The following is a 14,487-nucleotide window of genomic DNA, read 5'->3' as shown; positions in this document are numbered from 1 at the left end:
AGGGGTCATCCGCTCCATCCGAGCGGGGATCTATCTCCTCCAAGGAATCCGCAAAGGATCGTTGGGAGACCTCAGACACGCTGCCCTCATCTACATCGGAGGAGACAAAAGTCCTCCAAGGCCTGGAAATCAACCCGAGGGCGTTTACCTCTGGGAACCTGAACCTCTTTATCAGAAGAGGGAGCAGGGGCAGCGTTTTGCATGAGGAAAGCCTGATGCAGCAGCAAAACAAACTCGGGGGAGAAACCCCCCAGACTGTGCACTTCCGCAGCCTGGGCAACAGCCCTAGACGCACTCTCAACCGGCGCTCGCAATAGCGGGGGGAGAGACATGCTGCGCATCCAAAATGGCGTCTGGCGCGAAACTCCGTGAAGGAGCCGCGCGGGAAGAACGGCGCTTAACTTTAGCCGCTTTTGTGCCGTCGCCCAAATTAAGGGCGTTCATGGCATTAATGTCTCCAACCTCAAGGGCGGCCCCGAAGAAGCCGTCCGAGCCGCGTGGCCGGCCAAGATGGCGGAGGCGAGGAGCGGGGGATGGGCGTTTATGGCGGGAAAAAACCGCCACGCCGGAGGAACGACCGGGACATTCATCGGTCACTAAACTATCACCCATCAAGGGCGAATCAGGTTGTAAAACCCCCGCATCCCCTCTAGAAGCGCTCCAGCGATCCGGGGAGCGACCCTTTGCGCCCTCGCCCTCCGACGCCATTGCCACGAGGAGAAGAATCGGGGAACCCCCTGCCCGCTATAAAAAGGTAAAATTACCTGCTTGCCGCTCCGAGCTGTAACGAACTGGTGTCCCAGTGAGTAGCTGCAATGAACGTTTAAAGAAACGTCGAATTAAACGCCTTTAAAGACGTTTAAAAATATTTTTTTTTTTTTTTTTTTTAAACGGAGCCAGCGGGAGGGGGGAGAAAAGGAGGGACCTGGCACCACCAGGTTTGCACTTGCTCAAAAGAGCCCTCAACCCCAGGCCTCAACAAAACCTAAGGATTAGGCTTGGAGGCCTAGCCAGAGCTGCTGCTGTGTGTGACCACCACCTGCTGAGATAGAGAACATACTGAGGAGTTTCCGGCAGCACATGACCACATATAGGGAGGCAAAAGTTTGCTCTCTATCTCCACCTGCTGGTAGATGGACACAACCCACCAGTCTATGGATTGATCAGCTTGATGATATGGAATGTTGGTTTAATACTTAAAGGAACATAGAAACGTACCATGCAAACATGCAACCAGTACAAGCCATGGGGCACAATTTTCTGTGAATACTATGTGACCCATGAAAAGCTATATTCAGTACATACCACTTGATCCATGGGGTCATTTGAGTAGTAGCTTTCTGAATGAGTGCAGCGAACCCACACAGGTCTGAGCAATTCTTCAACTTCCTGCTCATTCTTTACAGGAGGGATCTCTTCTGGCAGCTCCTTGTCCTTGACAGAGATATAATTCTTTGGTTTGCTGGCCTTTCGGGGCTCTGAGGAGCGTTCACGCTCATCCTCCCAGCGGCTTCTTTTTTTTTCCCGGCTTGGGGATCGGCTTTAACATGGAACAAAAACACAGTTTGTGAAAAACCACAGGTATTATAGACTGGAGCTAATAAATTGTGCTGCCATGAAAAGTAATACTGTTTCAATGTCTGCCTGCTAAAAATTTAAAATACCTCCCGCATTAAAAAAAAAAAAAATTTTAACCCCCAAAACTGGGTTAATATTCAAAGCAATTTAACCGTCTACAGACAGCTCCTGGCTGGTTATAACACTTGTTCAGAGCTAACCATTCATTTTCAGCAACATTTAATCAGTTAGTGCCACTGAAAATGTCCGGTTAGCGCCTAACTGAAAATTGGCTACTTTGGGAATGTTCCAGGGCGGAGTCAGCACTTGGGCCAATTAAGTGCCGATATTCAGCACTTAACCAGCCAAGGTAATTGAATGAAAAGGCTCATATAAACCTGAAATTCACCACCAAACCTTCTCCTCTTCACCATACAACCCACTCCCTCAACCAACCAACCAAGTCCTCCTTCTCCTCTTTTCCTGACATCACCGAAGAGGAAACCGCCCATCTTCTTTCCTCCTCGAAATGCACCACCTGTTCCTCTGACCCCATCCCCACCTAATTACTTAACACCATCTCTCCTACTGTCACCCCCTCCATCTGTCATATCCTCAACCCCTCTGTCTCCACTGCAACTGTCCCTGACACCTTCAAGCATGCTGTCGTCACACCACTCCTCAAAAAAAACATCACTTGACCCTACTTGTCCCTCCAACTACCACCCCATTTCCCTCCTATCCTTCCTCTCCAAAATACTTGAACGCGCCATTCACAGCCATTGCCTTGATTTTCTCTCCTCTCAGGCCAACCTCGATCCGCTTCAATCCGGCTTTCACCCCCTACACTCGACAGAAATGTCACTATCTAAAGTCTGCAATGACCTGTTCCTTGCCAAATCCAAAGGTCACTACTCCATCCTCATCCTCCTCGACCTATCTGCCGCTTTTGACACTGTCAATCACAACTTACTTCTTGCCACACTGTCCACATTTGGGTTCCAGGGCTCTGTCCTCTCCTGGTTCTCCTCTTACCTCTCCCACCATACTTTCAGAGTACATTCTCATGGTTCTTCCTCCACCCCCATCCCGCTCTCTGTTGGGAGTTCCTCAGGGATCGGTCCTTGGACCCCTTCTCTTCTCAATCTACACCTCTTCCCTGGCCTCCCTGATCTCATCTCATGGATTCCAATATCATCTTTATGCTGACGACACCCAGCTTTATCTCTCCACACCAGACATCACTGCAGAAACCCAGGCCAAAGTATCGGCCTGTTTATCCGACATTGCTGCCTGGATGTCCAACCGCCACCTGAAACTGAACATGGCCAAGACCAAGCTTATTGTCTTGCCACCCAAACCCACTTCTCCTCTCCCTCCACTCTCTATTTCAGTTGATAATAAACCCATCATCCCCGTCTCATCTGCCTGCAACCTCGGAGTCATCTTCGACTCTTCCCTCTCCTTCTCTGCGCATATCCAGCAAATAGCCAAGACCTGTCGCTTCTTCCTCTATAACATTAGCAAAATTCGCCCTTTCCTCTCTGAGCACACCACCCGAACTCTCATTCACTCTCTCATTACCTCTCGCCTCGACTACTGCAACCTACTCCTCACTGGCCTCCCACTTAGCCATCTATCCCCCCTTCAGTCCGTTCAGAACTCGGCTGCACGTCTTATCTTCCGCCTGGACTGATATACTCATATCACCCCTCTCCTCAAGTCACTTCACTGGCTCCCGATCAGGTACCGCATACAGTTCAAGCTTCTCTTACTAACCTACAAATGCACTCGTTCTGCAGCCCTTCCTTACCTCTCTACCCTCATCTTCCCTTATGTTCCTACCCGTAACCTCCGCTCTCAAGACAAATCCCTCCTTTCAGTACCCTTCTCCACCACCGTCAACTCCAGGCTCCGCCCTTTCTGCCTCGCCTCACCCCATGCTTGGAATAAACTCCCTGAGCCCATACGCCAGGCCCCCTCCCTGCCCATCTTCAAATCCTTACTCAAAGCCCACTTCTTCAATGTCGTCTTCGGCACCTAACCACTATACCTCTACGCAGGAAATCTAGACTGCCCCAACTTGACATTTCGTCCTTTAGATTGTAAGCTCCTTTGAGCAGGGTCTGTCCTTCTTTGTTAAACTGTACAGCACTGATTCCTTGCCCAAGTTGCTGTGAAAATCCAGCCCTGTTAGATCTTCCAGATCTCCGTCCAGATTCTTCAACGTTTCCACCGCCTCAACTATGATCGATGAAAGAGAATTCAGAACTGATACTTAATTTGAGATTTACAGTTGCTGTTTATGGACATTATAGACTCATATTTTGTTTTATTTCCAGTTTAACAATAATCCTGATTGAAAAGTTCAATTTTATTTTGTTTTTTGTTATTCCCTTTCTAGCTAATGACGCACTCTCTATTATGAATGGACAGTTGTATTGGTTTTGAAACTCTTTTCTGCCATTTCTGTTTATGTAATTTAAATTGAAGTTGATATTGCTCAGATACAAGGGTAACATCAAACCCTAATACTGGCTAAGATATCATAATGTAGGTGTAAACCCTGTTAGTATCAACCAGTTATGCATTTGTTTAACTTTGGTGTAGGCTTACTTAAGCTGCATGCCTTTCTGTAGGTTTGACTAAGCTCCAAGTGGGGTAACGGATATATAAAATGCTTCCCATACTTCCAGGTCATTATGCATATGTCAAGATCCATGCATGACCTTTGTCAATATAAATTTTCCTAGGATTGACCATTTTTGCTATATGAGGCAACCTCATACTTGCTATCCACTTTTTAGTGCTCATGATTGGATGCCAATGATGAGATTCAAAATGGCCGCCGAGAATTGAAGTCGGCGGCCATTTTGAATCTCGCCGAGACCGTCAGGCTGCATACAGGAGGATGGAGAACAGCGCGCTGGGCAGGAAAAAGGGGGCTCTTTCCAGCCCCGACATCACTAGACCAGGGAAGATCGCGTGAGTAGGAAGAAGTGGTGACAGGGCCGGGGGGAGGGCGGGATTCGGACAAGACGCACCGGAGCACCTAGGTTTTAGAGTTGGGAAAAAGGAAAAAAACTTTTTTCCTATTTCCCTCCTCTAAAACCTAGGTGCGTCTTATAGTCCGAAAAATACGGTAATTTACTGAGAAGTGGTATGGCAAGGACACCAATTGCAAGTCTCCAGCACACATGAAAGACCCAATTACAAGTCTCCAGCAAATATGCAGCACCTATGATTGGTCCAGGGTAGAGGAGAGGTGGATGCTCACCACAGCCTATAAAACCATGGTGCAGACAAAGAAACTCTGAAAAACTAGGCATGCTTGGAAACAGAGTTTCAGATCCGTCCAAATGGCCTGTTTTTCCTGAAGGGGGTGTTCTCCCCCCTCTGTAGAAACTAATTCTCTATATCTAAGAATCTTTCTTTCATTCATTCGTTCTCTCTGTTCTGTGACCTTTGTATGAACAAACTTTTCTTCATTTTTTTTCTCTTCTTTAAATAATTAGTCTAATTACTTATAATTACCAGAGGTACTGATGTTACATTTTGTAAGTTTGTTATAACTTTACAACTGATATCTGATGCTGTGCTGGTAGGTGAGCAATTAAACACTTTTAATTCTCTCTAATTCCTGTTGAATTTTTTGCCTGTAATATTTTGTAACATGTTTAGAGAATAGCAAACCAATTGTGCAGCCTAGAACACTAGAAACCAGAATAAATAAAGCAACAATACACAAGGAATGGACTTTCACCTTCACACTGCTTGTGAACTATAACTTATCCAGACAGAGCTTCTTACTCACCAATTCTTTTGCAAACTTTCCAAAGTAATCTTACAAAACAGTAATCCTTACGACAGCACAGTGAACAATCTGCTTTGCAATTAAAGCTCTGCAAAGGAAAGCTAAGGAAAAATTAATTACCTATTAATTTTCTTTCCTTTAGTCCCAAAAGATCAGTCCAGGCAAATGGGTTGTGACTATTCGCCAGCAGGTGGAGAAAGAGACAGCTAATGAATTGTGCCTCATAAGCTCCTGTGCTTAGAAACCATGCCAGTATTCGATAAAGCAGTGAAACAACTCCAGCCAGTAGATAGAATAAGAACTATGAAATAAAGGGCAAACTTCATGCCTTAGAAATAACAGAACCTGAACAATACAAACACCCAAAATTTACAGAAAACCAAGAAAAAAATCAAAACCATCACACAAAGGTAGGTTCTGGACTGTGATCCCTTGAGACTAAAGGACAGAAAATTATCAGGTAACTAATTTTTCCCCATTGTGTTCTAAGGATCAGTCCAGACAAATGGGATGTACAAAAGCAATCCTTAACAGGGGAGGGACTGTGATATCCCTGCAGCAAGAACCGTGGCCCCGAGGAAGCATCTGCTCAAGCAGAAACATCCAAATGATAATGCTTAACAAAGGAATGAGAATAAGCCTATGTCACTGACCGACAAATCTATGCCAATGAAATTGCCTAGACACTGCCAAAGAAGTCGCCAAAGACCTGGTAGAATGAGCCTTCATGTGCATGGGAGCAGATCTACCCCTCAGAACGTAAGCTGAAGAAATAGCCTCCTTAAGCCACTGAGTCACTGGCACTTTGGAGGCCGGCAAACCGTTTCCGGAGTCCTGTACAGAGGACAAAAAGATGATCAGACCACCTGAAATCATTGGTATCGGTAAGACCAATGGACGTGCTTCACATCCAACAGTCTCAGGGTGATGTATTCTGCAGAAGAGACCTCCCTGGAAAAAGGAAGAAGGAACACAGTCTGACTGATATGAAATGGAGATACAACCTTCGGCAGAAAGGATGAAATTGTCCGTATGGAAACTTCCGAGTCGGAAAAGCAGAGAAATGGATCCCTGCAAGAGAGCTTGAAGCTCTGAAACTCTCCGTGCCGACAAAATGGTAACTAGAAATACTGTCTTTAAAGTAAGATCTTTGACAGTTACTGAACAAAGGAGCTCAAAGAGGGCTGACTGAAGAGCCTTAAGAACCACTTGAAGGCTCCACCAAGGACAAATATTGCAGAGGGGGATGCAGATGAATGACTCCCTTGAGGAACTGCACTTTATCAGGGCGAGCAGTCAATGAGATATTCTGTATCTTGCCTCTGACACTTCACCACTGCCACCTGAACCTTGAGCGAATTAGGAGCCAAGCCTTTTTTGAATCCCTCCTGAAGGAAGGATACAATTTGAGATAAGGAAGCAAGAAATGGAGAGTTCTCCGCACTCTAGAATAAGAAGTGGACCGCTTTCGGGCTTGCAAGGTAGCAATAACATCATCCGCGTAACCCTTCTTCCTCAATCGCACCCTCTCAAGAACCAGGCCATAAGACCAAAGCGGGAGGGATCCTCCATAAGAACTGGATCTTGGTGCAAAAAGCCAGTCTGTGGAGGAAGAGTCAACTGAGAAGCGATTTGAACACAGATGAGGTCCGCATACCAAGGACATCTGGGCAAGCCCGGAGCTACAAGAACAACCTTCCCGAGATGACGTGCAATCCTGTGTAACATTATTCCGAGAGGCCACAGAGAAAACACATAAAGGCGGACGTCTGATGGCCAAGGCTGTACCTATGCATCCGTTTCTAGGGGATCTTTCTCCCTGAAGCGGCAGTAGAATCTGTGTACTTGCGCCTGGGGATGAGGCTTAAGGTTGTCCTAAGGTCGCCACTGGAGCTTGGAATCTCCTAGATCTTTAACAATCTTCTCCAAATCCACACCAAAGAGTAGTTTCCCTGCGAACGAGCAACTTTGCCAGACGAGATTTGGATGACAGATCAGCGGCCCAATGCCTCAAAAATAGCCAATATCATGGCAAAAGAACATCACAAAGAGCATCTGACAAATAGAACAACCCCACTTCTAGAATAGGGAGAAAGTCTGGAGGCGAGTCCAAAGTGGACAATTGTTGAAACCACGATAAAGAAGCCCTGGCTACAAAAGAAGAAACTGCTGCCTGAGAATTTAACTCAGCTAGAGCCACTTGGAGGTTAGAATCGAGGTCTCCCACTGAGCTGCAGTAAGTTCCTGCATAGCCTTATGAATATGGAAAGATACAGGAGGTCTCTTAGTACCTGACATAATAGATGAGCAGGAGCAAAGAACTGAGAAGCAGGAAAAGAAACGTTTAAAGCCTCCATTCATTTTGTTATCAATAGAGGCAATTACGCTCTCAAAAACAGCCTAGCTACAGGAGGTTCATCACCCCCGTCTGCCTCTGAAATGTCCAAGGCAGGGCCACCAGCTGCTATCCCGCCTGCTGGAGATAGAGAATACTGGCTTGGTTGCTAAGCGCAGGAGCTTATGAGGAACAACTCAGTAGAGGTCTCTATCTCCACCTGCTGGCGGATGGTCACAACCCATTTGTCTGGACTGATCCTTGGGACATAAAATTGAGCATGGTACCGGAAGATTCGAGGGTGGCCAATGTAACACCAATTTTCAAAAAAGGTTCCAGGGGAGATTCAGGAAATTATAGACCGGTGAGTCTGACGTCGGTGCCAGGGAAATGGTAGAGGCTTAGCCGAAATTGGGTGGCAGAGCCGGTGGGGGGAAGAGGGGTTGGTGGTTGGGAGGCGAGGATAGTGGTGGGCAGACTTATTCGGTCTGTGCCAGAGCCAGTGGTGGGAGGCGGGACTGGGGTGGGGAGGCGGGGAATAGTGCTGGGCAGACTTATACGGTCTGTGCCCTGAAAAAGACAGTTACAAATCAAGGTAAGGTATACACATATGAGTTTATCTTGTTGGGCAGACTGGATGGACCGGGCAGGTCTTTTTCTGCCGTCATCTACTATGTTACTATGTATTAAAAACAAAATTATAGAGCACACCCAAGGACATGGATTACTGAGACCAAGTCAGCACGGCTTTTGTGTGAGGAAATCTTACCTGACCAATTTACCTCAATTCTTTGAAGGAGTAAACAAACATGTGGACAAAGGGGAGCCGGTTGATATTGTGTATCTGGATTTTCAAACGGCATTTGACAAGGTACCTCATGAAAGGCTACAGAGGAAATTGGAGGGTCATGGGATAGGAGGAAATGTCCTATTGTGGATTAAAAACTGGTTGAAGGATAGGAAACAGAGAGTGGGGTTAAATGGGCAGTATTCACAATGGAGAAGGGTAGTTAGTGGGGTTCCTCAGGGGTCTGTGCTAGGACCGCTGCTTTTTAATATATTTATAAATGATTTAGAGATGGGAGTAACTAGCGAGGTAAGGTAAAATTATGTATCATACCTGATAATTTTCTTTCCCTTAAACATAGCCGATCAATCCATAGACTGGTGGGTTGTGTCCATCTACCAGCAGGTGGAGATAGAGAGCAATCTTTTGCCTCCCTATATGTGGTCATGTGCTGCCGGAAATTCCCCAGTATGTCGATATCAAAGCTCCATCCACAGGACTCAGCACTTAGAGAATTACACCCACAAACGGACACTGTGCCTAGCTCAACACCGCCGAAGCGAGGGAGGGGAAATATTCCAGCGCACCACCGCCGGGGCGGTGGGCGGGAAACCACACCCGCCGACGCGGGGGGAACTGGCTTATCCTGCTACCGCGGGAGGAGCTGGCTTACCCTAACACCGCCGAAGCGGGAGGGATACAAAGCTACCCTACAGCCGCACGAAGCGGGAGGGAGCGCCGGCATAATTTAGTTATCAATCCAGCCACCGCCAAAACGGGGGGGGAGAGGAAGCAGCAGCTCACTGTAACACAAAATCGTCTCAGCTCGAAGAAACTTCAATTGGAAGAACTTGAACACGAAGTCCTCGTGAACAGGAACTGAAGACTGAACTTGAACCTGAAATATAACCAGAACACAAACAATACAGATATCTGGGAGGGGCTATGGATCGGCTATGATTAAGGGAAAGAAAATTATCAGGTATGATACATAATTTTACCTTCCCTATCATGAAGCCGATCAATCCATAGACTGGTGGGATGTACCGAAGCAGTACTCACCCAGGGCGGGACATGGAAATCCCTGAACGCAACACTGAAGCCCCAAACTGGGCCTCGGCCCGAGCAGTCACATCCAAGCGGTAATGTCGTGAGAAGGTATGAGCCAACGACCAAGTAGCCGCTCTGCAAATCTCTTCCAAGGAGACAGATCTGGACTCCGCCATCGAGGCTGCTTGTGCTCTAGTAGAGTGTGCCTTCAGCTGAATAGGCGGAATCTTCCCTGCCGCCACATAAGCTGCCGCGATCGTCTCCTTGACCCCACGTGCCACCGTAGGCTTAGATGCCTGCAGACCCTTATGAGGGCCTGCGAACAGCACGAACAGGTGATCCGACTTCTGGAAATCATTGGTCACATCTGATGATGACCCGTCTAACATCCAGGTATTTGAGCGCAGGGTACTCCTCTGGGTAATCTCCCTACGAAAGGAGGGTAGGCAGAGCTGCTGATTCACATGGAATCGAGAAACAATCTTGGGCAGGAAGGAAGGCACTGGGCGAATCGACACTCCTGCCTCAGTGAATCGCAGGAACGGCTCTCTACACGAGAGCGCCTGGAGCTCGGAAACTCTTCTGGCTGAGGTGATAGCCACCAGGAAGACCGCTTTCAACGTCAGGTCCTTCAGCGATGCCCTTGGCAAGGGCTCGAAGGGCGACTTCTGCAAGGACCGTAGCACCAGATTGAGATTCCACGTAGGCACTATCGAGTGCAGCGGAGGGCGCAGGTGATTAACTCCTTTGAGAAAGTGCACCACATCTGGCTCTGATACCAGGGAAGCACCCTTCAGACGACTCCTGAAGCAAGCTAGAGCCGCTACCTGAACTTTCAGCGAACTGAGCGACAGGCCTTTCTCCAGTCCCTCTTGCAGGAATGCCAACACTGAAGATATTGGAGCAGTGAAGGGCGATACAGAGCCTGCCTCACACCACGATGCAAAGGTACGCCAAACCCTGGCGTAAGTGGTAGAAGTAGAGCGCTTCCTCGCTCTCAGCATAGTGGCGATGACCTTGTCTGAGAAGCCCTTCTTCCTCAGCCGCTTCCGCTCAAGAGCCAAGCCGTAAGACCAAAGGGGGAGGGATCCTCCATCACCATGGGGCCCTGATGCAAGAGGCCCCGCTCCGCTGGCAGCCGCAGAGGGCCGTCCACCGAGAGTCTGATTAAGTCCACATACCAGGGACATCTGGGCCAATCCGGACCCACCAGGATCACCTGGCCCGGATGCTTTGCCACCCGGCCTAGCACCCTGCCCATCATGGGCCAGGGCGGGAACACGTAGAGAAGCTCCTGTGCCGGCCACTGCTGGAGAAGAGCATCAACTCCCAGAGATCGAGGGTCCCGTCCTCTGCTGAAAAAACGCAGCAATTTGCAATTGGCTGAGGACGCCATCAGATCCAGGCTCGGCCGGCCCCAGCGCTTCGTGATGTCCAAGAACGCCTGAGCAGACAGTTGCCACTCTCCGGGATCCAAGGTATGGCGACTGAGAAAGTCCGCCTTGACATTCATGATTCCAGAAATGTGGGCCGCTGACAGCTGTTCCAGATTTGCTTCCGCCCACAGGAATAACTTCATGGCCTCCTTGGCTAGAGGGGCGCTCCTGGTACCTCCCTGGCGATTGACATAGGCCACAGCCGTGGCATTGTCCGACAGGACCCGCACAGGCCTCAGCACCAGTACTGGGAGAAACTCTAGAAGCGCCAACCGAATGGCTCGGAGCTCCAGGAGGTTGATGGACCATTTCGTCTCTGCAGGAGACCAGAGCCCCTGCGCTGTCCGTCCCAGGCAGTGGGCTCCCCAGCCCGTCAAGCAGGCGTCTGTCGTGACGACAACCCACTCCGGGGTCCTAAGAGGCATTCCTGCGGACAGCTTGCCTGGCCTCAGCCACCAACTCAGCGCCTTTCGCACCGCTGGATCCAAAGGAAGGCGTACAGCGTAATCCTCCGAGACTGGTGACCACCGCCGCAGAAGAGAGTGCTGTAGTGGTCTCATATGAGCCTTGGCCCAGGGCACTACCTCCATCATGGCCATCATGGAGCCCAACAGCTGCACATAGTCCCAAGCCCAAAGAGTAGAGGAGGCTAGGAACTGGTCCACCTGGGTCCAAAGCTTGACGCTCCGGTTGTCCGACAGGAACACTTTGCCCACTTGGGTGTCGAATCGAACTCCCAGATACTCCAGGGACTAAGTCGGGCGCACCTGGCTTTTCTGCCAGTTGAGGATCCATCCCAGGGAGCTCAGAAGAGCAATGACCCTGTCTGTAGCTCTCCCGCACTCCGCATAGGAAGGGGCTCGGATCAGCCAGTCGTCCAGATAGGGATGGACTTGCACTCCCTCCTTGCGGAGGTAAGCCGCGATGACCACCATTACTTTGGAGAAGGTCCGCAGAGCCGTAGCCAACCCGAACGGGAGGGCTCTGAACTGGAAGTGTCGGCCCAGCACTGCAAAGCGCAGAAAGCGCTGATGAGGCGGCCAGATGAGAATACGTAGGTAAGCTTCCTTGATGTCCAGGGATGCCAGGAATTCTCCCTTTTTCACCGCAGCTATTACGGAGCGGAGAGTCTCCATCCGGAAGTGCCGTATCTTTAAGGCCTGATTGACTCCTTTGAGGTCGAGGACAGGCCGCACAGCACCTCCCTTCTTTGGTACCACGAAGTAAATGGAGTAACGTCCCTTGCCAAGTTGATGTACTGGCACTGGGACCACCGTGCCCAGGCGGAGCAGGTTGTCCAAAGTCTGCTGTACTGCCGCCGCTTTGACTGGAGACTTGCAGGGAGAGTTTACGAACCCATCTCTTAGGGGCTGGCAGAACTCTAGTTTGTAGCTGTCTCTGATGACTTCCAGAACCCAAGCGTCTGAAGTTACCCTGGTCCACTCGCCCAGAAACGAGGATAGCCGTCCTCCTATCTGCTCTGGGGCATGGACCAGGGCCCCGTCATTGGGTACGAGACCCTGGAGGAGGGCCAGAGGAAGAACCTCCGGGACGGCGGTCCCTGCGAAAGGAATGCTGCTTGGGGGAGAAGTTCCGCTTGAAAGAAGAGGAGGAAGAGGAGGCCGACTTGCCCGGGCGATACCGATGGGCTTCCTGAAATTGGCCCTGGGAGGGACCAGGGCGAGCGCTGCAGGCCCGAGTCCTGACCTCCGGTAACCTCTTGCCCTTAGATGTGCCGAGCTCGGTCACGATCTTGTCCAGCTCGTCCCCAAAGAGCAGCTTGCCTTTAAAAGGCAATTTGGCTAGGCGAGATTTTGAGGCATGGTCAGCCGACCAGTGCTTAAGCCACAGCCACCGCCGGGCAGAAACTGTCTGAGCCATACCTTTAGCCGAGGCTCTCAAGACATCATACAGCAAGTCCGCCAAGTAGGCCAGGCCCGACTCCAGGGCCGGCCAGTCCACCCTCAAGGAAGAATCCGAGGGGGAAGCCCGCTGCAAAACAGTCAGGCATGCCCTGGCCACATAGGAGCCGCAAACCGAGGCTTGCAAACTCAGGGCGGCCGCCTCAAAGGCCAACCTTAAGGACGCCTCCAATCTCCTGTCCTGAGCATCCTTCAGGACAGTGCCACCTTCCACCGGCAGAGCCGTCTTCTTAGTTACCGCCGTGATTAAAGAGTCTACTGTAGGCCAAAGGGTACAGACGGGACATGGCTCTGGCTACCTTACGAGACTGGGAGACTGGGCGGCTAAATGGCAGATGACGTTTAATGTGAGCAAATGCAAGGTGATGCATGTGGGAAAAAAGAACCCAAATTATAGCTACGTCATGCAAGGTTCCACGTTTGGAGTTACGGACCAAGAAAGGGATCTGGGTGTCGTCGTTGATAATACACTGAAACCTTCTGCTCAGTGTGCTGCTGCGGCTAGGAAAGTGAATAGAATGTTTGGTATTATTAGGAAAGGTATGGAAAACAGGTGTGAGGATGTTATAATGCCGTTGTATCGCTCCATGGTGTGACCACACCTTGAGTATTGTGTTCAATTCTGGTCGCCACATCTCAAGAAAGAAATAGTGGAATTGGAAAAGGTGCAGGGAAGGGCGACTAAATGATAGCGGGGATGGGACAACTTCCCTATGAAGAAAGACTAAGGAGGCTAGGGCTTTTCAGCTTGGAGAAGAGACGGCTGAGGGGAGACATGACAGAGGTATATAAAATAATGAGTGGAATGGAACAGGTGGATGTGAAGCGTCTGTTCACGCTTTCCAAAAATACTAGGACTAGGGGACATGCGATGAAACTACAGTGTATTAAATTTAAAACAAATCGGAGAAAATATTTCTTCACCCAACGCATAATTAAACTCTGGAATTCGTTGCCGGAGAACGTGGTGAAGGCGGTTAGCTTAGCAGAGTTTAAAAAGGGGTTAGACGGTTTCCTAAAGGACAAGTCCATAAACCACTACTAAATGGACTTGGGAAAAATCCACAATTCCAGGAACAACATGTATAGAATGTTTGTACGTTTGGGAAGCTTGCTTTGAGGCATATTTTCAAAGCACTTTGGGAGGCTAAGTTCCATAGGTTTCTATGGAACTTTGGGAGGCTAAGTGCTTTGAAAATATGCCTCTTTGTGTCCTTGGCCTGGATTGGCTGCTGTCGTGGACAGGATGCTGGGCTCGATGGACCCTTGGTCTTTCCCAGTGTGGCATTACTTATGTACTTATATATTGCAATATGAATATTGCTAACAAAAGTAAACAGACACTATAATTACAGAATACAGGAGCTTGTGTTTTTGGATTACCTTCTTAAAATTAATCACCTATCCAGTTAACTTTAAGTGGACTTTCATTCAATTAACCTGCTTAAATTGGACTGCTGAATATGTTGTCCTAAACCTAACCCCAGAGATGTTATCTGGTTTTAAACAGCTATTTATGTAGAGCTACTTAAGGGAACAGTGATAATCAGACAGCACTGAATATCTAGTTTATGTTTTAGCCCCAC

General features: G+C 49.1%; 1 protein-coding gene across 1 annotated transcript in view; it reads right to left on the bottom strand.

The window, feature by feature from the left end:
- LOC115458900 (ribonuclease 3-like) overlaps positions 1 to 14,487 on the bottom strand; it is a 121,218-nt gene that overhangs the window by 56,547 nt on the left and 50,184 nt on the right. The window contains exon 4 of the mRNA XM_030188745.1: positions 1,306 to 1,540. Coding sequence (XP_030044605.1) covers positions 1,306 to 1,540 — 235 coding nt within the window. The remainder of the gene's footprint in view (positions 1 to 1,305; positions 1,541 to 14,487) is intronic.

The sequence above is a fragment of the Microcaecilia unicolor genome, unplaced genomic scaffold (assembly GCF_901765095.1).
Source record: "Microcaecilia unicolor unplaced genomic scaffold, aMicUni1.1, whole genome shotgun sequence".
Lineage (NCBI taxonomy): Eukaryota > Metazoa > Chordata > Amphibia > Gymnophiona > Siphonopidae > Microcaecilia > Microcaecilia unicolor.
The sequence above is the reverse complement of the archived record's forward strand: the minus strand, read 5'-3'. Positions and strand labels throughout refer to the sequence as shown.